The sequence below is a fragment of the Myxocyprinus asiaticus genome, chromosome 7 (assembly GCF_019703515.2).
Source record: "Myxocyprinus asiaticus isolate MX2 ecotype Aquarium Trade chromosome 7, UBuf_Myxa_2, whole genome shotgun sequence".
Classification (NCBI taxonomy): Eukaryota; Metazoa; Chordata; class Actinopteri; order Cypriniformes; family Catostomidae; genus Myxocyprinus; species Myxocyprinus asiaticus.
This window is the reverse complement of record NC_059350.1, coordinates 2,839,261-2,864,288: the sequence shown is the minus strand read 5'-3', so window position 1 is coordinate 2,864,288 and position 25,028 is coordinate 2,839,261. Positions and strand designations below refer to the sequence as shown.

Sequence of the window (25,028 nt, the reverse complement as noted above, 5' to 3'; positions counted from 1 at the left end):
AGCTTGAAACACAAATGACAAAAGGTGAAAGGTGAAAGGAGACAAAGGGTGTCGGCACCAGCGGCCCTATTTGAATTAAACAACTACGTGCTTCAGTCACTGATATGTGTAAGGGAGGAGAGATGCGATGAATGCATCAACCTGTCTTTATTAAATGTTTGTTTTAATCTTTACTTTACTTCACTGTTTCACTGGTTGGTACTGTATATCGCTAAATGTTGAAATGCAAATGCATACGTAAGAGCTGCTAAAGATAATGAGTTATAACGTTTAAAATAGATTGGCATTAACATAGCCAAAATGATTGAAAAAATGAAAAAGACAAAAATGTCCCGAAGGTAGCACAAGGGTTAATTAACGTAATTAAAAATTAGCCACTCAGAATCAGGATGAAAGTGCCGAACAACAAACACATCGATGTGATCGGCGCTCTACTTTTGTACCTGACGCTCAATCATCGGGTTATGACGTCAACACGTCAGCCTGTCAATAGCGGAAGTGGAGGTAGATTGCATCGGACGGGTGCGATAATATCGCATTTTAATAACTTATAAAAGATTAATTTGATTTTCAGCGGCCTTTATTTACATCAGACACAGACGGATACGATTAAATGACTTTGTAGCGGGTATAAAACGCTGTTTAAAGGATTTAAGGTTTGTTGAAGTCTGTGTTCCTCTGTTGGTGTTTATATGACAGTATGCTGTATGTTTATGTAATAACATTTAATAACGATTTATTACTGTCTTCATTAAGTAATTAATATATTTTTTGTTTGAAACATAAGCATCAGGTGTGTCTTAATATCTATAAGTTTTACATCTAGTGAAATTCCTTCCAGTTGCTGCCCGTGTTTTTAAAAAGCTTTTTTTTTTTTTAAATGCTTGTTCTGATCTTAAATGCATTTTGTGATTGTTTTACTGGTATCCTGGATGAATTCTGAATTTGAGGTTTAACCGTTGTGTGACATTCGGGACATTTTAGTCTTTTTCATTTTTGTTTTTTCGATCATTTTGTCTGTAATACACCGTGTACACAAAATAGTTACACTCAGGACCTTCAGGACAAAAATGTCCCCATTGAAACCCATTAAAACTGCAATATTTGATCCCAGTGCCATTAAAGTATAAAATCATGAATTCTATGATATTATGCTTTCATTCCGGAGCCCTGGCTTCAGAATTTACATTTGTAATATTTTCCACCAGATGGCGCCATTTTTCTCATGTTTAGCCTATGGAGCAAATACATGCTTTTCCCCTATTCTCTGTTTGCTGTATTATAGAGCACTGCAGGACAATTGAATAAATGATGCAGATAAAATGTGTGTGTGTGTGTGTGTGTGTGTGTAAAAACAACAGTGGCATTATGTAAACAAACTGGCATTTAAAGGGTTAAAATCCTGAAAATGAATGAATATTTGGTAGTTATGATCAGGACTGATGTTGGTTAAGAAATCTAAGTCATTGAAAGTGGAATATAATGTTAATATATAATATTATTATGGCGGTTTTTTTGTCCTCTAAGGACCTCTGAGTAACTTTTTTTTATTTACATAAGGGTTAAATTGATTTATATTGTTTTACTCATTTAATTTCTTTTTTTTTTTTATTTAAATTTTTTTTTTTTTATGGCAGATAGACTCTCAAGCAGCATGGTATTCACACGTGTGTCGAGATAAACACAGTCTTGATCATTTCCTGTCATGTTCTGTGATCTCTCAGCATGCAGAGCGCAGCTTCTTCTCCTTATGAGACCCCACAGGCGAGCGGAGATCGGGTTGAACTGACCCAGTTGCCTACAAAGGATCCCACATCAGTGAACATCACCTCTGAGCTGGGCAGCTCCAAAGCGCTGAACTTTGATCTGTTAAACATGGTGATCTCCTTCAAGCGATTGGCGATCTACCTGGAGCCCATCACAGACACGGTGGAGGTGCTGCGCTATCTGCTTGGGTGAGAGTCTGACCTCAAACATCCCTTAATAATCACACTGTCTTCATAAAGAGCTGCACATAAAGTGCTGTTAAAGGGATAGTTCATCCAAAAATGAAATTCAGTCATCACTTATTCACCCTCATGTTGTTCCAAACCCACATGACGTTCTTTCTGACTTGAAACACAAAATGAGATGTTAGACAGAATATTCAGGCTGCTTATAAATCTCTTTTGTTGGTGATTATATCATGTGACTCTCATGAGAAGTCTTTTGTTTATCTCAGTCAGTTACTAAACACATCTCCGGAGGATATGTTGCACGTATACAGCTCTCACACTTGCGTGTCTGTTTTTAGATGGAAGATGCCGCTGTGTTCTCTGTTGAGTTGTGTCCTGCTCAACATCCTTTTCCTCACGCTGAGCGAAGGTGAGAGACCAATCACAATCAAATATTCCAGAGAGTCGTGTAATAAAGAACACAATTATCACTCTGTCTTTAGGCATGTGGGTCTCTCTGCTCCTGCTGGGGCTCTTGGGTCCGGCTGTGCTGGGTTACCTTGGCGACCATTGCCAGAGTGTTGCAAGCGAGATGACAGTACAGAAGAAGAAACACTATGCGGTCCAGCGGCGAGACCTGCAGACGATCCACATGAGCAAACAGGAAGCCCTTCTGGAGGTCAAGGGCATGTGAGTGGACATAACTGGAAAGTTTTAATGACAACATCACCACTGAGACTGAGATAACCACACGTGTGTGTGTGTGTGTGTGTGTGTGTGTGTGTGTGTGTGTTACAGGCTGAAATGCATAGATGACCTCTTGACCCAAGCGTGTTTGTATGCAGAGTCTATGTATAAGTTTTTATACTGGGAGAGTCATGCAGTGTCTTCCATGTGAGTATCACATACACACACGTCACTCTATGCTAATGTTTAAAGTGTTTTTCAGCGACCATTGCTGATAAAACTTTGTGACAGATATCTCGATTATATATCTGAGACGTGCAAAATTAAATAAACCCTTATTTAACGCACTATTCAGATTTAGCCACACTAAGGGGTCGTTCACGTAGATTGTGTTTTCACATCCATCCGTCAATGTAAATATGCTCTAAACATACGTCCTTGACCGTTGCGCTTTGTCTTGCTGTTTGTTTGTTTTGTTTTTTCAGCGTGTTGCACTTGAGCGCCACGTTTTTAAGATGCCATGACAAGTTGAAGAAATTCTACTTATAAAAACTCCTGAACAGCCCCTAACACTTCTGTTACTTGGCTAAGAGGGCATGATTATAGGCCGATGCATAATAATATATAAAAATATTGACCGATTAATCAGCCTGGCCAATATATTGGTTTATCTCTACTAGGGCTGGGCGATATGTAAAAAATATTTTAGCGATAATATCGCTATATCCGATTACATCGTCAACCCACCTGCCGAGGGTCGGTGAATTTTGTTTTGCTTAATTGATTTTGCTTTAAAACTTTTATTCATTTATTGAAACACAAAAAAACAAAAGACATTTCTAAATTCAAATTGCACTTTAAACGAAACGATAAAAGCAATAAAATAACAAAGTAAAAAAAAACTTTTTTTAACCACCTCCCAAAATCCAAACATTTACCGTCTCCAACGGCCCCATTTGCCATCAAGCAAGCATCCGTCAATGACAACAGGTGGAAAATTACTAATAGCCTACAAATTAAGAGCTAAAGACAATTATAAATATTAAGTAAATGATAATCAAAATAAAGAAGCCTAATAAATTCCCTTGTGTTCCCAATATAATGCTGCCAAATGTGTTCTTATCGAATTTGTATTTGAATTGCGTTTTGGTAATACAGTTAATGCTGCCTAAAGAAAATAAACAGAACTCAATAGTGTCTTATATTACTTTATGATTTATTCACGTTTGTCTTTGTTATTTTTTTTCTCCCCAATTTGGAATGCCCAATTCCCAATGCGCTCTAAGTCCTCGTGGTGGCGTAGTGACTCACCTCAATCCGGGTGGCGGAGGACGAATCTCAGTTGCCTCCGCGTCTGAGACCGTCAATCTGCACATCTTATCACGTGGTGTGTTGAGCGCGTTACCGCGGAGACCTAGCACGTGTAGAGGCTTCACGCTATTCTCCGCGGCATACCCCACACGCCCCTCCGAGAGCGAGAACCACATTATAGTGACCACGAGGGGGTTACCCCATGTGACTCTACCCTCCCTAGCAACCGGGCCAATTTGGTTGCTTAGGAGACCTTGATGGAGTCACTCAGCACGCCCTAGATTTGAACTCACGACTCCAGGGTTGGTAGTCAGCGTCAATACTCGCTGAGCTACCCAGGCCCCCTCGTCTTTGTTTCTTTAATACAAAGATATATACTACTGAACCTGCAGAGGGAAATTTAGCGACTGTGTGAATCTTTTATTAATATCCTAACATGCGAATAAAAAAGCATTGATGGAAACACAGCTATTGACGGCTTTTCTTTTGTCTGTTCTTAAAAATATAATGAAGTGTGTTTCTTCAAGCGCATGTCTTTGTGACTAACAGCATTTCTTGTCATGTGTCACTCTGAAACGTATTGCAGCAGGTCGCCCGCCTGTAGCGGGTAGATGAGCAAAATTACCCACGCATGAGATACATTTGGACGAGGAGCTTGTGAACTGGATTCAGCTTCGTCGTATTTTGCAGGAGGCGGGTGCTAGTTTCACACCCTGGCCACTGTTTAATATATTTGGCAACTTCACAGATCCATGGTTTTGCCATTTCCCGATATTGCCGATCATCGTCTGTTCGGAATCAGCATCGGGACATTGTCGATATACGATTACATCGTCCTATCGCCCAGAGCTAATCTCTACTCTTCACACATCATTTGGGTTTATGACCAAAGGCATTAACACTAACTATACCAGATGAACAACTTCAACGTACATATTCATTTATATATACTATTGATATACATATATGGATTCCTTGCTGAATAATGTTTGTATACTTTGCATGCCTTTCAAAACTTTGAAATTAGGTGATGGAGTTGATGATGATGGAATATTGTGTGCGTGTGTGTGTGCGCGTGTCTGTGCGCTTGCGTGTGTGTGTAACTGTGTGTATGTGTGTGTGCGTGCATGCGTGTGTATCTGTGTGTGCGTGTGTCTGTGCATGTGTGTATCTATCTATGTGTGTGTGTGTGTGTGTGTGTGTGTGTGTGTGTGCGCGTGTGCGTGTGTATCTCTGTGTGTGTGTGTATCTGTGTGTAACTGTGTCTGTGTGCGTGTGTATCTGTGTGTGTGCGTGCGTGCGTGTATCTGTGTGTGCGCGTGCGTGTGTGCGTGTGTAGGTTTTACGGTTCTCTCCTGATTGCAGTGTGTTTACTGTATACGGCTCCTGTGGGTTTGAGTCTGTCTGTGCTCAACAGCGCCCTCTTCCTGTGGAACAAAGACTTCTGCAGAGGTCAGCACACACACACACACACACACACACACACACATAAGTAGCAAATACAACCACAATTAACACACATACAAACATTCAAACCTCATTTTTATAAATCACCAGACACAATTTCGCTGCTGATTTTGTAACTGTTTTGATTGTACAGTTTCAGTTAGCATGACATTATCACCAGATTTCTCTTCTATCTCTTTTTCTAGTTCTTTTGGAGTTAAAGGAGTTTGTTCACCCGAGTCGAGTCCAGCCTGCAGAGGAAACTGAACCGAGTGACCCGGATCAGGGAAACCTGCAGGACCGCACGCCCACCCCGACCAGCGTGGAGGTGAGAGAATCACTGAGAATTCTTGATCATTCTGTATTCTCAGAATTTCAAGCAAACAAATGGACTTGCTACCACTATAAAGAAAAACATCAATACCTCAGATGGATTATATTCTGTTTGTGGTACTTTGTCAAGATTTCCTCTTGTGCGTAAAGAGACAAGAGACAGGGTTCAGGCACGACATCACTTTGTAGGCAAGTGTTTTTTTCTTAAATAGGAATTTTCAAATTACAAGTAAAATAAGACAATTTGTAAAAATACGTTTTGTTCTAGAACATAAAATACACACAGTCATACCTCAAATGTGAATTTTGACGCTGTTGCTAACCCTTTGCTAAATAAGGACTACAACAGTCGTCCATTTCGTCAAGCATGCAGCTTACATGCTGATGGTAGTTGTAGTCCTTAATTAGCATTATTAGCACAGTAGCTCTAAAATTCACATTTGAGGTTTGACAGTGTGTAATTTATGTTCTAGAGCAAAACCTGAAAGTCTCTTCAAGTAATTTTCACCACAGGCCATATTTAACTCTAAACTTAAAACTACCATTATAAAAACCCATAGGAAATTACTGAGGGAACCCATGGCTCGAAAATGCTAATTGTCTTCCCTATTTTTGGACTACAGTCAGTCATCTCTATATGTTACTGTATGAATTGTATTTCCTGTTTAGGATCTGTCGCCTGGCAACATTGAAGAGGCAGAGGAGGCGGAGCCTGACGACGAGTTTAAAGACGCCATAGAGGTCAGGAAAAATTATTCTGTCTGTCCACCTGTTGTTCTCTCTCTTTGTTTTCTCGGCATTGTTCTGACAAGTTCTCCTACTTCTGCTGTTCGCTTACTCAAGGAGACTCAGCTGGTGATGCGGGTAAGTAGCTCCCTCTAGTGGAATGGAGACTTATGGCATTAACATTAGAAAAGAACTGAGTATACTAATAAAGTGTGTATGAGTGTGGACATCAGTCTCATTGACCACTGTTGATCAGAAATAGTTTTAATTGTGTAGTATGCATTTAAGTTCTGACCTCTGACCTTTACTCTGCTCTTGAAGGAACCTCAACTGGTTTTAGTGGTGAGTGATGGAGTAACCAGGAGCATGTAATATATGAGTTAATGTTCTCCTATTCGAAATGAGTGAAGAAACGTCTTGGCCTGAACAGTTTGTGTTTGTTTGTGTGTGTGTGCGTGCATGTGTGCTTTTTGCATTAGTGCAATGGAATGCATGTGCACAGGTTTATGTACTGAAGATGTGAAAATGTGTGTTTGATCATTGGATTGTCTACCTTTGAATCTCAAGAGGGAATGTCAAGAAACGGCGTAAGAACATGTTGGGTCATATTTCTCCCCAAAAACAATAGGAAAGCGAAGAGGGAATTCAGGTGTTTCTGGAATCTCTGCAGTCTCTTTGTTCTCACATAATAACATTATTTGAACTCAGGTTAATATTTCATGTCCATTTATTTATTTATTTATTTGGTAGGTTGACTGAATGTGAAGTCAGATGGCCATTATTGCAAAATAACCAAATTCAGAGTGATACAAGACCCCTTCGTGTCAGGGTTAATTTTGTGATAATGAGCTGTTGACTGTAGATAACATACTATACATTTATTATATATAGCAATTTAAAAGTTCTTAATGCAAAATCTAATTTCACATTGTTTTTGGGGTGAAATACGATCAGGACATGTTCTCGACAGGTTTCATGATATTCACCTGTATGTCATGTTTGCAAGGTTTCTATTCAAACAAGGTTTCTGTCTGAGTATATATTCAGACGCATTTAGCTCATAAACACTGATAATGTTAATCAGGGCACAACAGATCAAGACATTTGTTTTTCAGATACTAATAACAATGTCTTATGTTATAATGGGCATGACTGTTGTAAAACTGTCTGGCCTGTGTTTTGGATGTAGGTTTGGCCTATAGCCTATTTGCTACCAAAGATTCAGTGGAGACGGAGAGTGCGTAAGGTGCCCACATCAACTGTCAATCATGATCTCTGGGTGTTCTAACCACGCCCCCTCATGCCTTTCCTCATTTGGGTGGTTTCTATTAACAGTGGTGTCACTGAAATGGTTTCTTGGTAACAGTTCCTTCAGCAGTAGTCACTCTAGTTCTTTTGAAGAGGCCAAGATTTAACTTCAAACTCTTTGTGAAAACGGTTCGGGAATGTCCACTTACATATGTTTGAGCACTAAAACCTGTATTTAGAGGGCTTATAGTCTGATTATGGTGTTAAGTGCTGGATAGCACAGAAATCTGAGAACTCTTAACAGTCATCAAATGACAGCAGGAAATGATTCACGCTCAGCACAACAATGGTGGAAGTGACACGTGTCCTACAGGATTCTTCAGTTTCTAAATGAGGCCCATTTCACTCAAAGCCCTCTACATACACAGCTGAACACACTGACTGATGCACAGAGAAAACCTTCACACACCTTCACAATCATGTGTGGCCTTCTTTACAGCCAAATGAGAAGATAAAGTAAAAGGACATTGAATTGTATATATGGGTTCATGGCAAACAAGAATGTCCAAGATGATGTAAAGAATCTATTCTACAATAAGGGCTGTCAGTCGATTACATTTTTTTAATTAAGCTAAATACATGACATGCCGATTGATTAATCAAATTTATCACATATATCAATAATTGCTAATTCCATATATACACTGCCTGGCCAAAAAAAAGTTGCATACTCTAATATTTCGTTTGAACCGCCTTTAGTTTTGGTTACAGCGCACATTTGTCATGGCATTGTTTCGACAAACTTATGCAACGTCACAACATTTATTTCCGTCCAGAGTTGCATAAATTTTTGGCCGAGATCTTGTATTGATGGCGGGAGAGTCGAACCACTCCATAAAGTCTTCTCCAGCACATCCCAAAGACTTTCAGTGGGGTTAAGGTCAGGACTCTGTGGTGTCCAATTCATGTGTGAAAATGATTCCTCATGCTCCCTGAACCACCCGATGAATCTTGGCATTGTCATCCTGGAATATGCCCATGTCGTCAGGGAAGAAAAACTCCATTGATGGGGTAAACTGGTCATTCAGTACATTCAGGTAATCAGCTGACTTCATTTTACTGCCGCATAATGTTGCTGAGTCTCGACCTGACCAATTGAAGCAACCCCAGATCATAACACTGCCTCCAGAGGCTTGTACAGTGGGCACTATGCATGACGCGCCCATCGCTTCATGCGCTTCCCTTCTTACTTCTTAATCTGGGCTCATCAGACCACATGACTTGCTCCACAGTCCAATCTTTATGCTCTCTAGCAAACTGAAGTCATTTTTCTGATTAGCCTCACTAACAAGTGGGTTTCTTGTGTCCACACAGCTGTTTAGTCCCAATCCTGTAAGTTCTCGTCACATTGTACGTGTGGAAATACTCTTACTTTCACTATTAAACATAGCTGTGAGTTCTACTGTCGATTTTTTACGATGTGACTTCACCAGGCGTTTTAGTGATATCCGATCACGATCATTCAATACTTTTTTCCGACCACATTTCTTCCACGAAGCAGTTCACCACTATCCTTCAGGTTTTAATAATGCGTTGGACAGTTCTTAACCCAATTCCAGTGATTTCAGCGATCTCATTAGTTGTTTTCTTTGCTTGATGCAGGCCAATAATTTGCCCTTCTGAAACACAGTAACATCTTTTCCACGACCACGTGACGCGTCTAACAACATGATTAAGAAATGAGAAGCTACACACGACATCAGTTAAAAGAATTGTTGCCAGCTGAAACATATTAATCACTGCAATAATGATCCAATCATAGACTCTGAAGTATCTGCTTATTTAAATACAAACGACAACTTTTTTTTTTTTTTTTTTTTTTTTTTTTGGCCAGGCAATGTATTAAAAAAATGTATTATCAATATAATACACTCACTGGCCACTTTATTAGGTACACCTGTACATCTGCTTATTCATGCGATTATCTAATCAGCCAATCGTGTGGCAGCAGTGCATAAAATCATGCAGATACGGGTCAGGAGCTTCAGTTAATGTTCACATCAACCATCAGAATTGAGGAAAAAATGTGATCTCAGTGATTTGGAGCGTGGCATGATTGTTGGTGCCAGATGGGCTGGTTTGAGTATTTCTGGGATTTTCACACACAACAGTCTCTAGAATTTACTCAGAATGGTGACAAAAACAAAAAACATTCAGTGAGCGGCAGATCTGTGTACAGAAACGCCTTGTTGATGAGAGAGGTCAACAGAGAATGGCCAGACTGGTTCGAGTTGACAGAAAGGCTACGGTAACTGTGCCCACTGTAGCCTCAGTTTCCTGTTCTAAGCTGTCCGTAGTGGGACCCGTAGGGGTCTTCTGCTGCTGTAGCCCATCCGCCTCAATGTTTGACATGTTGTGTGTTCAGAAATGCTTTTCAGCATAGCACTGTTGTAACGTGTTTATTTGGGTTACTGTCACCTTCTTATCAGCTTGGACCAGTCTGGCCATTCTCCTCTGACCTCTGTTATTAACAAGCCCACAGAACCGCCGCTCGATGGATGTCTTTTGTTTTTCGCACCATTCTCTTTACACTCTGGAGACTGTTGCACATGAATATCTCAGGAGATCAGCAGTTACAGAAATACTCAAACCAGCCCATCTGGCTCCAAATCACTGAGATCACATTTTTTCTCCATTCTGATGGTTCATGTGAACATCAACTGAAGCTCCTGACCCGTATCTGCATGATTTTATGCTTTGCATTGCTGCCACACGATTGGCGGATTAGATAATCAGCATAAATAAATAGGTGTACAGGTGTACTTAATAAAGTGCTCAGTGAGTGTGTATCATGAATAATGAATATCATGTAATTTTCTTGGGTTATACCATTTGACAACCTGAACCAAACTTGCCATGTCATATAAAAAGTCAAATTCTAAAAAAACAAAAAAAAAAACATAATTGTCCCATATATAAATGTGGAACCTCAGAATTCTTTTATTGGGTTAAAACAGAAGGTTGTGTGCCGGTTTTTCATGTGATGGTAAAGTTGAGCTGAACATTGAGAGCTCATGGGTTCACCTCTGACCTCTCCTTCTGTTATTGTCACAATGAATCTGATTGTTGAAAAATCTCTCTCTCTGTTTCTGTGTGTTTATCTCTGGAAGGACGACGACGAAGTGTCTTCTGGTGTTCCTGAGTTTGACACTGTCTCTGATAATGGACTGTTGAGTCGAAACGAGCCCATCCGCAGTAAAGTGTCCAAACTCACTGAGAAACTACGCAAGCGGGTTCCTTCCAACTCCACCGGTCTTTATTCTGTTTGCCTTCTACATATCCCTCTATTTATACTTCTATTTGTAACCATAGTTTCTCGTTCTCTCCCCACAGGAAACTGTTTCCAGTGTAATTCAGCATTTTCTGTTTTAAAGAAAAGGGTACTGCTTCCCAACTTTATTCAGCATGTTCTTCTCCATTCCAGTCGTGTGTGATGATATTTCATTGATGATTGTTTCATTTCATCCAGAGAAACTGCAGTAACTGTGGCGTCAGCTTCTGTTCCCGCTGTTGCTCTTATAAAGTGTTCCGGTCCACTATGGGAGCCACAGGTAGGAAAAGCACAAATTGTGAATTTTGTTTTGTAGGAAAATAACGTTTTGAGGTTAAGTTGACACCTGTTGCCTTTCTCTCTGATTTTTCAGCACCTGAGGCCCAGAGAGAGACTGTGTTTGTGTGTGCTACGTGTAATATTTTTCTCAGCAGCAAGTAGGATCTCATCCCAAAATGATCCCCCACCATTACAACTCCGTAAAAGCACCTCAGAAGCAGAAATTGTTGGTGGGCCGCAAGAGGGTCTTGCTTTATGCAAACTATTCAGAGTTTTATGCTGCCTTTGTACGTACCGCTACATCTGGATGTACTCAAAGAGAGTGTTTTTGGCTGCCCAAAACACCTTTGGACCCTAAACACGCCTCCTTTACGTCTGACTTGCCACCTTTTCTTTTGGAGATGTTCAACATTTAATGCTTCACAAATCTGGACTTTATCTGTTTACTTTGACCTCAACATGCCTAGATATCAGTTACTGCCATCACTTCATTAACGCTTATTATGACATCACTTTCTAGAATTAGAGCCCTTGATGAGATATCAGGTTAATATCAAGGGGCGCCGCTGGTCTATATGATTATCACCACATCATGAGGGATTCTAAAGAAGATTTCAAGAACATGTAAGTAATGCTGGTCATTCATTGCACTGGACGGCAAACCCAGTGGATCTGAGCATTTTAAATGGCTCCTGCTAGCTGCTTAATTAAACCCATGATTGTTTCAAAGTTTATTGTATTGTCGGTTTTATTTATTTGTGAAATTATGCCTGAAATGGTTAACCAGACGTGTCACTATACTGCCGTAACTATGAGCTTTCCTTCTCACATCATGTGTGTCAGTGTTAACTGAATTAATGAGTTATGGCTCATGTTTGTGTCATTCTTTGACTTGTTGATCTCTTTGTCTATAAGCTGAAGCTGAATGTAAAATCACCGGTTATAGAGCTGTGTGTATGTTAATTGTAACCCATGCTACTGTACTCTACTATGCATTTGTGATTTGTTGGGTTTTATTCCACAGTACAACACTTTGCTCTGTTATACTGGTTAAACTGTTACTGTAATAAACCTTCTGAATAGAAAACTGTGTTGAATTCCTTGACGCATGGTTAATATTTATAATGAACATCATTGCGTCATCATTGTGGGATTATTTCCGGCCCCGCCCCCTGCTCTGCTTATCCGCGAGCGCAAACGATTATTCCCGTGAACCAGTTCCAGCACCGGGACAACACTGCGCGCTCGCATGGCAACGGAGGTGAGAGACGTGCATTTATTCTTCTATCTCTGTGTTCAATAAGATGCGTTTTTCTGGGAGGAACCGTTTGAATCAGGATTTAAATCTGGGTTGGATATGATGGATGACATTAATATAAGTGCGTGACATTACATGCAAATGTCTCTGGAGACCGTTTCCATCCGTCGCTCTTTAAAATGCACTATTGCTATTGATTGCACAAGGTGAAATAAACAAAACGCTCAATGCACGAGGTAAAAATAACGCTACATGTTTAGGCATGAGCAGCCACAAGTGAAGCGCACTGACATCGTGTATGAAAACTGTGATTACACGCTGTATTATAAAATATTTGTTAATATTTTAAAGAGATAGATAGACAGACAGACTGACTGACTGACAGACAGGTGATAGACAGACAGACTGACAGATGACAGACAGACAGATAGATGATAGATAGACAGACAGACAGACAGATGATAGATAGATAGATACAGTTGAAGTCAGAAGTTTACATACACTTAGGTTGAAGTCATTAAAACTTATTTTTTAACCACTCCACAGATTTAATATTAGCAAAGTCTAGTTTTGGCAAGTCGTTTAGGACATCTACTTTTGTGCATGACATGAGTAATTTTTCCAACAATTGTTTACAGACCGATTGTTTCACTTTTAATTGACTATATCACAATTCCAGTGGCTCAGAAGTTTACATACACTAAGTTAACTGTGCCTTTAAGCAGCTTGGAAAATTCCAGAAAATTATGTCAAGCCTTTAGACAATTAGCCAATTAGCTTCTGATAGGAGGTGTACTGAATTGGAGGTGTACCTGTGGATGTATTTTAAGACCTACCTTCAAACTCAGTGTCTCTTTGCTTGACATCATTGGAGAATCAAAAGAAATCAGCCAAGACCTCAAAAACAAATTGTGGACCTCCACAAGTCTGGTTCATCCTTGGGAGCAATTTCCAAACACCTGAAGGTACCACGTTCATCTGTACAAACAATTGTGGGCAAGTATAAACACCATGGGACCACGCAGCCATCATACCGCTCAGGAAGGAGACGCATTCTGTCTCCTAGAGATGACCGTAGTTTGGTGCGAAAAGTGCAAATCAATCCCAGAACAACAGCAAAGGACCTTGTGAAGATGCTGGAGGAAACAGGTAGACAAGTATCTATATCCACAGTAAAACGAGTCCTATATCAACATAACCTGAAATGCTGCTCAGCAAGGAAGAAGCCACTGCTCCAAAACCGCCATAAAAAAGTCAGATTACAGTTTGCAAGTGCACATGGGGACAAAGATCTTACTTTTTGAGAAATGTCTTCTGGTCTGATGAAACAAAAATTTATCTTTTTGGCCATAATGACCATCGTTATGTTTGGAGGAAAAAGGGTGAGACTTGCAAGCTGAAGAACACCATCCCAACCGTGAAGCATGGGGGTGTCAGCATCATGTTGTGGGGGTGCTTTGCTGCAGGAGGGACTGGTGCACTTCACAAAATAGATGGCATCATGAGGAAGGAAAATTATGTGGATATATTGAAGCAACATCACAAGACATCAGCCAGGAAGTTAAAGCTCAGGTCACAAATGGGTCTTCCAAATGGACAATGACCCCAAGCATACCTCCAAAGTTGTGGCAAAATGACTTAAGGACAACAAAGTCAAGGTATTGGAGTGGCCATCACAAAGCCCTGACCTCAATCTGATAGAAATTTTGTGGGCAGAACTGAAAAAGCATGTGCGAGCAAGGAGACCTACAAACCTGACTCAGTTACACCAGTTCTGTCTGGAGGAATGGGACAAAATTCCAGCAACTTATTGTGAGAAGCTTGTGGAAGGATACCCAAAATGTTTGACCCAATTTAAACAATTTAAAGGCAATGCTACCAAATACTAACAAAGTGTATGTAAACCTCTGACCCACTGGGAATGTGATGAAAGAAATTAAAGCTGAAATAAATCATTCTCTCTTCTATTATTCTGACATTTCACATTCTTAAAATAAAGTAGTGATCCTAACTGACCTAAGACAGGGAATGTTTTCTATGATTAAATGTCAGAAATTGTGAAAAACTGAGTTTAAATGTATTTGGCTATGGTGTATGTAAACTTCTGACTTCAACTGTAGATAGACAGAAACGACAGACAGACAGAGATAGATAGATAGATAGATAGATAGAAAAGGCAGTAAGAGAGACAGACAGACAGACAGACAGATGGATAGAGATAGATAGACAGACAGACAGACAGATAGATAGAAAAGGCAGGAAGAGAGACAGACAGACAGACGGATAGATAGATAGAGAGAGAGATAGATAGATGACAGACAGACAGACAGACAGATAGATAGGTAGAAAAGGCAGGAAGAGAGACTGACAGACGGATAGATATAGATAGACTCATAGATAGATAGACAGACAGATAGACTGGTAGATAGATACAGACAGACAGACCGAGATAGATAGACAGACAGACAGACAGAGAGAGATAGACAGACAGACAGACTGATAGATAGATAGATTACATTCAAATTCTCATTGTAATTATGCTAATAATATGGAAAAACATGTAATAAATTGGAAAAGAATGCAAAATAGAAGCATTTTAACTAGTGCTCTGTATAAATGTTTTGTCATGTGCTTCATGTGGTGACGGCTAAATTAACTGGTTTTATTTTAATCAAAATGTTATTTAATCTGACTAAATCAACTTGACAAATTCGGTTACATTAAAGAAAGTAATTTTTATGGGATAAATCAAGTAGAAATAAGTCCTTGAGCTCAAATTTACAGGTTACCACTTTATTAATTGATGTCTCCAAATGTTGGACCTCATGGTTACTGCTTGTAGGTGTTTAAAAAGCTTAAAGCTGATGCTGTGAATAGATCCATAAAGGCAAGTGTGTTCTTAAAGCTGTTGTGTTGAGATGCAGAAGGATCTGGTGCCGTATGTTCCTCCAGACAAACTCGTGTATTGTGACATAGCCGAGCGCACAACTGGGACATCAAAGAGGATAAACACGTCTCTGTCCTCGTGTCGTTGAGCTGTTTTAGTGAAAGCAGATATATTGTTTGTGAGTTTGTCTTTGGTGTCTGATCGGTCACCAGGAATGATTTCAGCACCTCGGACAGCGACGGACAGAACTAAACTCCCGTACTTCCACGAGTCTGTAAGCGATTTTGATTTTATTTCCCCTTTTAAAAGTGATTTATCCCGCCATATCTGCAGCGATAAACGCAATTTCATGTGATTGGAACTCAAAATTGATATCTTATGTTATTTTAATGCTATTTAAGGCTCAAATGTGTGCCCGCCGTCCCATGAAGTGTGATGTTCTCTTTGAGTGTGTGTGTGGGGAAAACAAACGTTCTCATCACTAGAACAATAATTACTGTGTATTGGCTGTACTAGATTATTAGATTGTGTTTTGATGGTTTGGTATCAGCGGTGTGTGTATTGTGGGAGTCAGTAACAGTGTCTGTCATCTACATCAGAATATGAACAAGTTTCAACAGGTTTTCAACAAGTATTCAGTGTAGCATTACATTATTTGACACCATGCCTTTAAGCTGATATGAACTTTGCAAGTGTTCTTGAGATCTGCAAATGTTCAGTGCCAGTGATTGATTGCATCCACAGTATTGAAGAGCAATGTGCGTGTGTGTGTGTGTGTGTGTGTGTGTGTGTGCTGGCTCACCCAGTTACTATATCAGACAGAGAGAGGTACTGGCAAGCCCTGGGACTAAAACAGACAGAGCTTTTAAATAAACAGGTTGTCAGGACTGCTTGGGCAATTTTATCATCCCTTGCGATCTGAATAATACTTTTATCTGACCTTTAGATGTCCAAGATAAGGACTAGCATGTGAGGATCATCTTGTTGACTTGCTATGGGAAGTGCTTTCTTATTATATTCTTCAAAAGTGTATCATTATATGTGTTTGATCAGTCCAGTCTGTTAACACGGACAGTAATGGAAAGGCTGTACTGCAAGAGTGGGGGATGGAAGGACCCACAATTCATGCTGATGTTGGTGTGTGTGTGCGTGCGTGCGTGCATGTGTGTGTTGGCAGTGACAGATGGCCAGTTGCTTTGATGTGTGCGTGTTTGGGTGTGTGTGTGTGTGCGTGTGTGGATGTGGGCAATGTTATAAACCTCATAAGACTTTACAGTCTGTGTGTGTTTGGACTGGCCTATCATAGCAGAACTAACACAGCAATGGCATCACTGCGTTACTTTATAAGCTAACAATGATGACATCACTGCATTTCTCTAAGAGCTAATGAGGATTACATTAAAGCATTAATATACCATACGTAACATCACTGCATTAATCTATTAACTAATAAAGACAACTTCATTACTCTGAGATGATGATGATGTAACTGCATTTATCTATGAGCTCATGAAGACATCATTGGATTACTCTGTGAGATAATGATGACATTATTGCATTACTTTGAGCTAATGATGACGTCGCTGCATTACTTGGAGATAATGATGATGACATCACTGCATTTCTCTAAGAGCTAATGATGATTACATTAAAGCATTAATATACTATACGTAACATCAATGCCTTAAGTTATGAACTAACAACTTCATTACTCTGAGCTCATGATGACATCACTGCATTCTTCAGAAATAATGAAGATGACAGCACTGCATTAATCTAAGAGCTAATGATGACATCACTGCATTCCTCTGAGATAATGATGACAGCACTGCATTAATCTATGAGCTAATTATATCATCACTGCATTACTCTATGAACTAATGATGACATAACTGCATTCTCTATGAGATGATGATATTACTGCATTAATCTGAGATAATGATAACATCACTGCATTGCTCTATGAGCTAATGATGACATCACTGCATTTCTCTGTGAGAAAATGATGACATCACTGCATTATTCTGCACTAATGATGATGGTGCCACTGAATTAATCCATGAGCTAATGATGACATCACTTTATTCCTCTAAGAAAATGATGATGGCATCACTGCATTAATCTGTGAGCTAATGATGACATCACTGCATTACTCTATGAGCTAATGATGACATCACTGCATTTCTCTGTGAGATAATGATGACATTACTGCATTACACTGAGCTAATGATGGCGCCACTGCATTAATCTATAAGCTAATGATGACATCGCTGCATTCCTCCGAGGAGATGATGATGGCACTGCATTAAACTGTGAGCTAATGATGACATCACTGCATTCCTCTGAGATAATGATGATGATTGCACTGCATTAATCTATGAGCTAATGATGACATCACTGCATTTCTTTGTGAGATAATGATGACATTACTGCATTACACTGAGCTAATGATGGTGCCACTGCATTAATCTGTAAGCTAATGATGACATCACTGTATTCCTCTGAGGAGATGATGATGGCACTGCATTAAACTGTGAGCTAATGATGACATCACTGCATTCCTCTGAGATAATGATGATGGCATCACTGCATTAATCTATGAGCTAATTATGACATCACTGCATTCCTCTGAGAAAATGATGATGGCATCACTGCATTAATCTATGAGCTAATTATGACATCACTGCATTCCTCTGAGAAAATGATGATGGCATCACTGCATTAATCTATGAGCTAATTATGACATCACTGCATTCCTCTGAGATAATGATGATGGCATCACTGCATTAATCTATGAGCTAATTATGACATCACTGCATTCCTCTGAGAAAATGATGATGGCATCACTGCATTAATCTATGAGCTAATTATGACATCATTGCATTCCTCTGAGATAATGATGACATCACTGTGTTACTCTGAGTTAATGATGATGGTGCTGCATTAATCTGTGAGCTAATGATGACATCACTGCATTACTCTATGAGCTAATGATGACATCACTGCATTTCTCTGTGAGATAATGATGACATTACTGCATTACACTGAGCTAATGATGGCGCCACTGCATTAATCTATAAGCTAATGATGACATCGCTGCATTCCTCCGAGGAGATGATGATGGCACTGCATTAAACTGTGAGCTAATGATGACATCACTGCATTCCTCTGAGATAATGATGATGGCATCACTGCATTAATCTATGAGCTAATTATGACATCACTGCCTTCCTCTGAGATAATGATGATGGCATCACTGCATTAATCTATGAGCTAATTATGACATCACTGCATTCCTCTGTGAGATAATGATGACATTACTGCATTACACTGAGCTAATGATGGTGCCACTGCATTAATCTATAAGCTAATGATGACATCACTGTATTCCTCTGAGGAGATGATGATGGCACTGCATTAAACTGTGAGCTAATGATGACATCACTGCATTCCTCTGAGATAATGATGATGGCATCACTGCATTAATCTATGAGCTAATTATGACATCACTGCATTCCTCTGAGAAAATGATGATGGCATCACTGCATTAATCTATGAGCTAATTATGACATCACTGCATTCCTCTGAGAAAATGATGATGGCATCACTGCATTAATCTATGAGCTAATTATGACATCACTGCATTCCTCTGAGATAATGATGACATCACTTTGTTACTCTGAGTTAATGATGATGGCGCTGCATTAATCTATGAGCTAATAATGACATCACTCTATTACACTGTGTGATAATGATGACGTCACTGCATTACTCTATCACCTAATGATGGTGACATCACTGCATTTTGAGCTAATGATGGCATCACTGCAGTGATCTGATATTACATGTTTTCCCTATAAAGACTTAAATTATGTTGCGTTAGGAGGCATTTACATACATATTTATGCCATTCACATTTACAGTAACGTGAAATGTAGGCAAAATAACAGTATAGGGGATCTTTAACATCTGACAGCACAAAGAAAATGTAATACAGTATTTCATATGAACATTAATACATTACAACTCTCTCTCGCTCTCTTTAGTTTCATAACCTTCAGGAGTTGAGACACTGTGCGTCTCTAGCCAGTAAGGTCTTCATTCAGAGAGACTACATGGATGGCACCACTTGCAAGTTCCAGACCAAGTTCCCCTCTGAGTTAGACAACAGGGTAAGTGTGTGTGTGCAGACGAACAAAGAGAAAGAAGCATACAATGAAAGAAAAAGAGACAACAGGGCTCTTTATTTAAAGATAAAACTCTGCTCTTCAGCAAAAGCATTGCTGACCACACAAACCCCACACAACACACACATAATGAGCTGCTAATAGAGCTGATAATAGAGCCATTGAAGGGTGCAAGATCATGTTACACAGGGCCTGTGAAGACTTGCTGAGTAAATGAGAGATACAAAAGTGAAAAGTGTTGTGTATAGGTGTCACATTTTATTTACTCAGGAGATTTAATGAAGTTTTCAGTTATGTTTTAGTATCAGCTTTGTCTCAAATGTGCTCTGATAGGCTGACCAATCTTTTACCCCTGCATCTGATTGGTCAGATTGAGAGGACACTGTTCGAGGACACGGTGAAGACGCTGAATAATTACTATGCGGAGGCAGAGAAGATCGGTGGCCAATCCTACCTCGAGGGCTGCCTCGCCTGCATCACTGTTTACCTCATCTTCCTGTGCATCGAGACACGCTATGAGAAGGTATGTGAGTGTGTGTGTTTTTGCATGTTTTCAAGAATACCTCACATGTATCTGTGTGTGTGCAGGTGCTGAAGAAGATCTCGCGGTACATTCAGGAGCAGAATGAGAAGATCTATGCTCCTCGAGGCCTGCTCATCACAGACCCTATAGAGAGGGGCATGAGGGTTGTATCCTTACATAATCTAGAAACTACTGTGTGAGTGTGTGCATGAACTTGTAATAGCATACCTTGTGGCACAAAATATGGGACAAAGTAGGGTTTGAATCTTGGCATGTACATACTGTACTCTGTTGGACTAAATTAATGAGTGTGAAATTTGTTTTTAAAAAGACTTTACTTTCTAGATGTTATTCCCTTAACCTGAGTGTGTTTGTTTGTTAGATTGAGATCAGCGTGTATGAGGATCGCAGCTCCAGCGGTTCAAGCTCAGGAAGCAGCACAACAAGCAGCAGACGATGATTCTGACACACACTGTAACATTCACTTGAACAACACTCAGTCGCTCATGACTGATGCTTCATACTGATGCTCACTGAAGAGAAACATCATCCGTTCAGCATTGGCAAACAAAACCAGATCTGACATCACCCACCACGCAAGAACTGCCTCCTCAAGACACGTCACATCCAGCATGTCATTACCTCACGTCTGCACATCATTTGGTAACAGAATCTGCACATGACCTTCCAGCACCTTCAGAAAGCAGCAGTTGTTGCACATCTCTGAGTCACTAGCTGTAGCATTCTGGTTAAAGTTCACATAAGCTTCCGTCACTGTAATATGCAAATTCACTCCCACCGTGTGATGTAGCGGCCGATCGGCACATGACAGTCTTCCATTGCAGTTTGACATTTGCATGATTTTTGACCCTTTTTGTCTGAGGTGTTTGGACATGAGATTTCATTTTTATTATAATTTGAATATCATTTACTTTTAGATGATAAGCGGTTGGAATATTTCGCCTTACAATAAAAATACCATGTCATTCCAAACCTGTTTCTTTAAAATTGTCCTTTTGTGTTCCAGAGCAAAAAATAGCAATTAAAAAGAAGCAGCACATGCATTTGGAATGACATGAGTGGGTGTAAATAATTACATACGGTAATTGTAATTTTTGGGTGAACTATTCCTTTAATGTACCTCAGATAAGAGAACAGGACAGAAATCTGACTCTAGATCAGTGTGACCACACTCAGATATTTTATACAGACCCCAGACACTGCCATTTGTCCCCATGGGGATTATATATTACTTTTTACATCTATTTTATTGTGTCGTGTGGAAATCACTCATGCTTTTTTATCATCGGGGGGGAAAGAAAAGCTACTGCCAAGGGCCAGAACTTCCTGAAACACATTGTCCCTCATTAAGAGCTTTCATTTCTTTTTCCATTTCAAGAACTTTTGGCTCATATTTATGTACAGAGAAATAAACAATTAAGAGTGCTTTTTCTGTTGTGTAGCAAAGTAAATAAATGAAAAATGGTAGTTAAGTCAAATGAGTGAGTGATTTTTATTTAATCATATTTATGGTACAAAGTTTTATTTTTGCATTTTTGCTTTGAAATTAAAAACTTTTATGTTTAAGAAGAAGACTGAACAGTAAGGATAGTAAAGGATAAAGAAAGCTAACATAACAGGGCCGATTCTAGTAAATTGGGCTACTTTTTGAGTCGTCTCAATGTTTAAAAAGTTCACCCTATCCGTTTTTTTATTTTACATTTGATTATTCTTACATTTTAATTCATAGTTTAACAAATGTTTATTTACTGGGTGAACTGTCTCTTTAAATGTCTGGTTTTAGTCCTGTGTAATATCACTTCAGTAGTGTGTAAGCATGTGTATATGATGTTATACATTTTTTTCCATAAATGGGAGAATGGTGAACACTTTGTCCATTATCCTCATTACCTGCTGAAAAAATATTTTAATCTTTTATTCATTTATGTTCATCTTTTTTAACATACATTTCTTTCTTTTCAAGGGCTTAAAAATTAAGCTTTCATTTCATGTGATTCACTCTGATTTGTGTATGGTGCGTATGTGGTTGTGTGTGGTGATTAAGCACAATAATTCACTCACTCTTAATTTACACATAAAATATATTTTCAAGGGTTTAATTAATTGTTATTTAGAATTGATCTGAACCCAAAGTTGTTGTTTTTTAAATGGTTGCAATGGAACATATTAAGGAAAGGAACTCTTAACTGTGATGTCATAAAGAGACTCTGAGACTGTGGAATGTCTGTTTTGCACTCAGTCTATTAAAGGAGCTGAAACCTTCAGTTTACTATTATTTGATCTGATTGCACACTTTAGCTGCCAGATTACTGCAGAATTACAGCATTTGATACCGCTTCTTTGTTTGTATAGACTAGGACAATGGACCTATTATTCAAACTATCTTCTTGTGACCAGCCGGGGTCTTTGTTTCTGGCTGACCTGCACCCAGCAGTAAACAAAAACCTGCTCAAGACCTCCACCTTCTTCGGCCCCATCAGTTCGGCACGACTGACAAGACTTGGCGGGACACACTGTTAATGGTATGAACTTCATGCACCAGGCTGATGCTACTCATGCATTGGAGACTCTGATGTATGAGCTACCAGCCAATCCTGAGAGGTCTGACGATCCTGTGATCCAAGAGGTCCCAAAAGAGTGCTCTGACGTGACGTCAGATGAAGTCATCATCCAAGAGGTCCCAAAAGAGAGCTCGTGGGGAATCTAGGGTCACAAATGCCTTGGGAACAGTAATAAGCAGCCCCATAACCTGGTCAGTCATCAGTCTCTTGGCCCTGACATGGCTGAAGCGATGAAGGGAAAATGGCTGGATCCCTCCCTCAAGAGAGCTGACATCAGATGACGTCATCATCCAAGAGGTCCCAGAAGAGAGCTATGATGTGAGGTCGGATGACGTCATTGTCCAAGAGGTCCCAGAATAGAGCTATGACGTGAGGTCGGATGACGTCATCGTCCAAGAGGTCCCAGAAGAGAGCTATGACGTGAGGTCGGATGACGTCATCGTACAACAGGTCCCAGAAGAGAGCCAAGACGTCCCTCGAGAGCTATGACGTGAGGTCAGATGACGTCATCGTCCAAGAGGTCCCAGAAGAGAACTATGACGTGAGGTCGGATGATGTCATCGTCCAAGAGGTCCCAGAAGAGAGCTATGATGTGAGGTCAGATGACGTCATCGTACAACAGGTCCCAGAAGAGAGCTATGACGTGAGGTCGGATGACGTCATCGTCCAAGAGGTCCCAGAAGAGAGCTATGACGTGAGGTCGGATGACGTCATCGTCCAAGATGTCCCTCGAGAGCTATGACGTGAGGTCAGATGACATCATTGTCCAAGAGGTCCCAGAAGAGAGCTATGATGTGAGGTCGGATGATGTCATCGTCCAAGAGGTCCCAGAAGAGAGCTATGACGTGAGATCGGATGACGTCATCGTCCGTGAATTCATAGAAGAGAGCTATAACGTGAGGTCAGATGACATCATCGTCCAAGAGGTCCCAGAAGAGAGCTATGATGTGAGGTCGGATGACGTCATTGTCCAAGAGGTCCCAGAATAGAGCTATGACGTGAGGTCCGATGACGTCATCGTCCAAGAGGTCCCAGAAGAGAGCTATGACGTGAGGTCGGATGACGTCATCGTACAACAGGTCCCAGAAGAGAGCTTTGACGTGAGGTCGGATGACGTCATCGTCCAAGAGGTCCCAGAAGAGAGCTATGACGTGAGGTCGGATGACGTCATCGTCCAAGATGTCCCTCGAGAGCTATGACGTGAGGTCAGATGACATCATTGTCCAAGAGGTCAAAGAAGAGAACTATGACGTGAGGTCGGATGACATCATCGTCCAAGAGGTCCCAGAAGAGAGCTATGACATGATGTCGGATGATGTCATCGTGCAAGAGGTCCCAGAAGAGAACTATGACGTGAGGTCGGATGACGTCATTGTCAAAGATGTCCCAGAAGAGAGCTATGACGTGACGTCGGATGATGTCATCGTCCAAGAGGACTCAGAAGAGAGCTATGATGTGAGGTCGGATGATGTCTTCGTCCAAGAGGACCCAGAAGGGAGCTATGACATGACGTCGGATGATGTCTTCATCCAAGAGGACCCAGAAGAGAGCTATGACGTGAGGTCAGATGACGTCATCGTCCAAGAGGTCCCAGAAGAGAGCTATGACGTGAGGTCGGATGACGTCATCGTCCAAGATGTCCCTCGAGAGCTATGACGTGAGGTCGGATGACATCATCGTCCAAGAGGTCCCAGAAGAGAGCTATGACATGACGTCGGATGATGTCATCGTGCAAGAGGTCCCAGAAGAGAACTATGACGTGAGGTCGGATGACGTCATCGTCAAAGATGTCCCAGAAGAGAGCTATGACGTGACGTCGGATGATGTCATCGTCCAAGAGGACTCAGTAGAGAGCTATGATGTGAGGTCGGATGATGTCTTCGTCCAAGAGGACCCAGAAGAGAGCTATGACGTGAGGCCGGATGACATCATCGATTTTATCACACTAGAGTCACGTTAACATGCATAGTGTTTAAATCTTCTTGCTATACATTGTGCATTTTAAAAATGGTCTTGCACCCATAGACTTCCATTGTAAGTGCATTACTGTAACTTGATTTTGCTTTGTTTTTACGCTTGGGAAGGAGAAATCAACAAGAAGAGGTTCCATCAGTCTTTCCACCAAATACTTTTAATACTAATTGGCTAAAGAAAATGTAGACTTCTATATCTTAATTAAAAGGGTCTGTCTTTTCATGCAGGAGTTATGCAGTGGACAAGGCATGTGATGTATCATGTACTCTTGGCATGTTTTTACAGAAATCCTACTCATGGCACTCACTCACACATGCTCGCA

The 25,028-nt window shown here is 40.3% G+C and overlaps 3 protein-coding genes across 12 annotated transcripts; all 3 read left to right on the top strand.

Moving 5' to 3' along the window:
• The first annotated feature begins 477 nt into the window (after nucleotides 1-477).
• LOC127444205 (protrudin-like) lies at nucleotides 478-12,382 on the top strand. 7 transcript variants are annotated; one of them, XM_051703464.1, is made up of 14 exons: nucleotides 478-656; nucleotides 1,725-1,955; nucleotides 2,294-2,364; nucleotides 2,438-2,624; nucleotides 2,733-2,828; nucleotides 5,272-5,384; nucleotides 5,585-5,706; nucleotides 6,381-6,452; nucleotides 6,555-6,575; nucleotides 7,627-7,683; nucleotides 10,856-10,997; nucleotides 11,079-11,125; nucleotides 11,215-11,296; nucleotides 11,390-12,382. In XM_051703464.1, the coding sequence occupies exons 2-14, from the start codon at nucleotides 1,726-1,728 to the stop codon at nucleotides 11,455-11,457; spliced, it is 1,308 nt and encodes a 435-aa protein (XP_051559424.1). In that variant the 5' UTR covers nucleotides 478-656; nucleotide 1,725; the 3' UTR covers nucleotides 11,458-12,382. The 7 variants fall into 7 exon arrangements, with proteins under 7 accessions (XP_051559424.1, XP_051559426.1, XP_051559425.1 ...); XM_051703466.1 differs by lacking the exon at nucleotides 7,627-7,683 and adding an exon at nucleotides 6,759-6,779; XM_051703465.1 differs by lacking the exon at nucleotides 6,555-6,575.
• Nucleotides 12,383-12,464: 82 nt separating this feature from the next.
• LOC127444218 (golgin subfamily A member 7B-like) lies at nucleotides 12,465-22,647 on the top strand. Of its 2 annotated transcripts, none has more exons than XM_051703488.1 (5): nucleotides 12,465-12,556; nucleotides 19,487-19,612; nucleotides 19,998-20,150; nucleotides 20,216-20,317; nucleotides 20,533-22,647. In XM_051703488.1, the coding sequence occupies exons 1-5, from the start codon at nucleotides 12,545-12,547 to the stop codon at nucleotides 20,608-20,610; spliced, it is 471 nt and encodes a 156-aa protein (XP_051559448.1). In that variant the 5' UTR covers nucleotides 12,465-12,544; the 3' UTR covers nucleotides 20,611-22,647. The 2 variants fall into 2 exon arrangements, with proteins under 2 accessions (XP_051559448.1, XP_051559447.1); XM_051703487.1 differs by lacking the exon at nucleotides 12,465-12,556 and adding an exon at nucleotides 15,549-15,714.
• Nucleotides 22,648-22,749: 102 nt separating this feature from the next.
• LOC127444219 (germ cell nuclear acidic protein-like) lies at nucleotides 22,750-24,758 on the top strand. Of its 3 annotated transcripts, none has more exons than XM_051703492.1 (2): nucleotides 22,750-24,294; nucleotides 24,650-24,758. In XM_051703492.1, the coding sequence occupies exons 1-2, from the start codon at nucleotides 23,894-23,896 to the stop codon at nucleotides 24,690-24,692; spliced, it is 444 nt and encodes a 147-aa protein (XP_051559452.1). In that variant the 5' UTR covers nucleotides 22,750-23,893; the 3' UTR covers nucleotides 24,693-24,758. The 3 variants fall into 3 exon arrangements, with proteins under 3 accessions (XP_051559452.1, XP_051559451.1, XP_051559449.1); XM_051703491.1 differs by having other exon boundaries at nucleotides 24,346-24,709; XM_051703489.1 differs by having other exon boundaries at nucleotides 23,505-23,556; nucleotides 23,761-24,709.
• Nucleotides 24,759-25,028: the final 270 nt, after the last annotated feature.

What these genes read in the sequence shown, in the direction of transcription:
- LOC127444205 (XM_051703463.1), top strand. Translation starts at nt 1,726, where the DNA reads ATGCAGAGCGCAGCTTCTTCTCCTTATGAGACCCCACAGGCGAGCGGA. An exon ending in CTTCTGGAGGTCAAGGGCAT is followed by an intron (nt 2,625 to 2,732) that starts GTGAGTGGACAT and finishes TGTGTGTTACAG; the next exon opens with GCTGAAATGCATAGATGACC. An exon ending in CCACCCCGACCAGCGTGGAG is followed by an intron (nt 5,707 to 6,380) that starts GTGAGAGAATCA and finishes TTTCCTGTTTAG; the next exon opens with GATCTGTCGCCTGGCAACAT.
- LOC127444219 (XM_051703489.1), top strand. Translation starts at nt 23,894, where the DNA reads ATGACGTCATCGTCCAAGATGTCCCTCGAGAGCTATGACGTGAGGTCA.
- LOC127444218 (XM_051703487.1), top strand. Translation starts at nt 15,655, where the DNA reads ATGATTTCAGCACCTCGGACAGCGACGGACAGAACTAAACTCCCGTAC. An exon ending in TCCCGTACTTCCACGAGTCT is followed by an intron (nt 15,715 to 19,486) that starts GTAAGCGATTTT and finishes CGCTCTCTTTAG; the next exon opens with TTTCATAACCTTCAGGAGTT. An exon ending in TAGAGAGGGGCATGAGGGTT is followed by an intron (nt 20,318 to 20,532) that starts GTATCCTTACAT and finishes TTTGTTTGTTAG; the next exon opens with ATTGAGATCAGCGTGTATGA.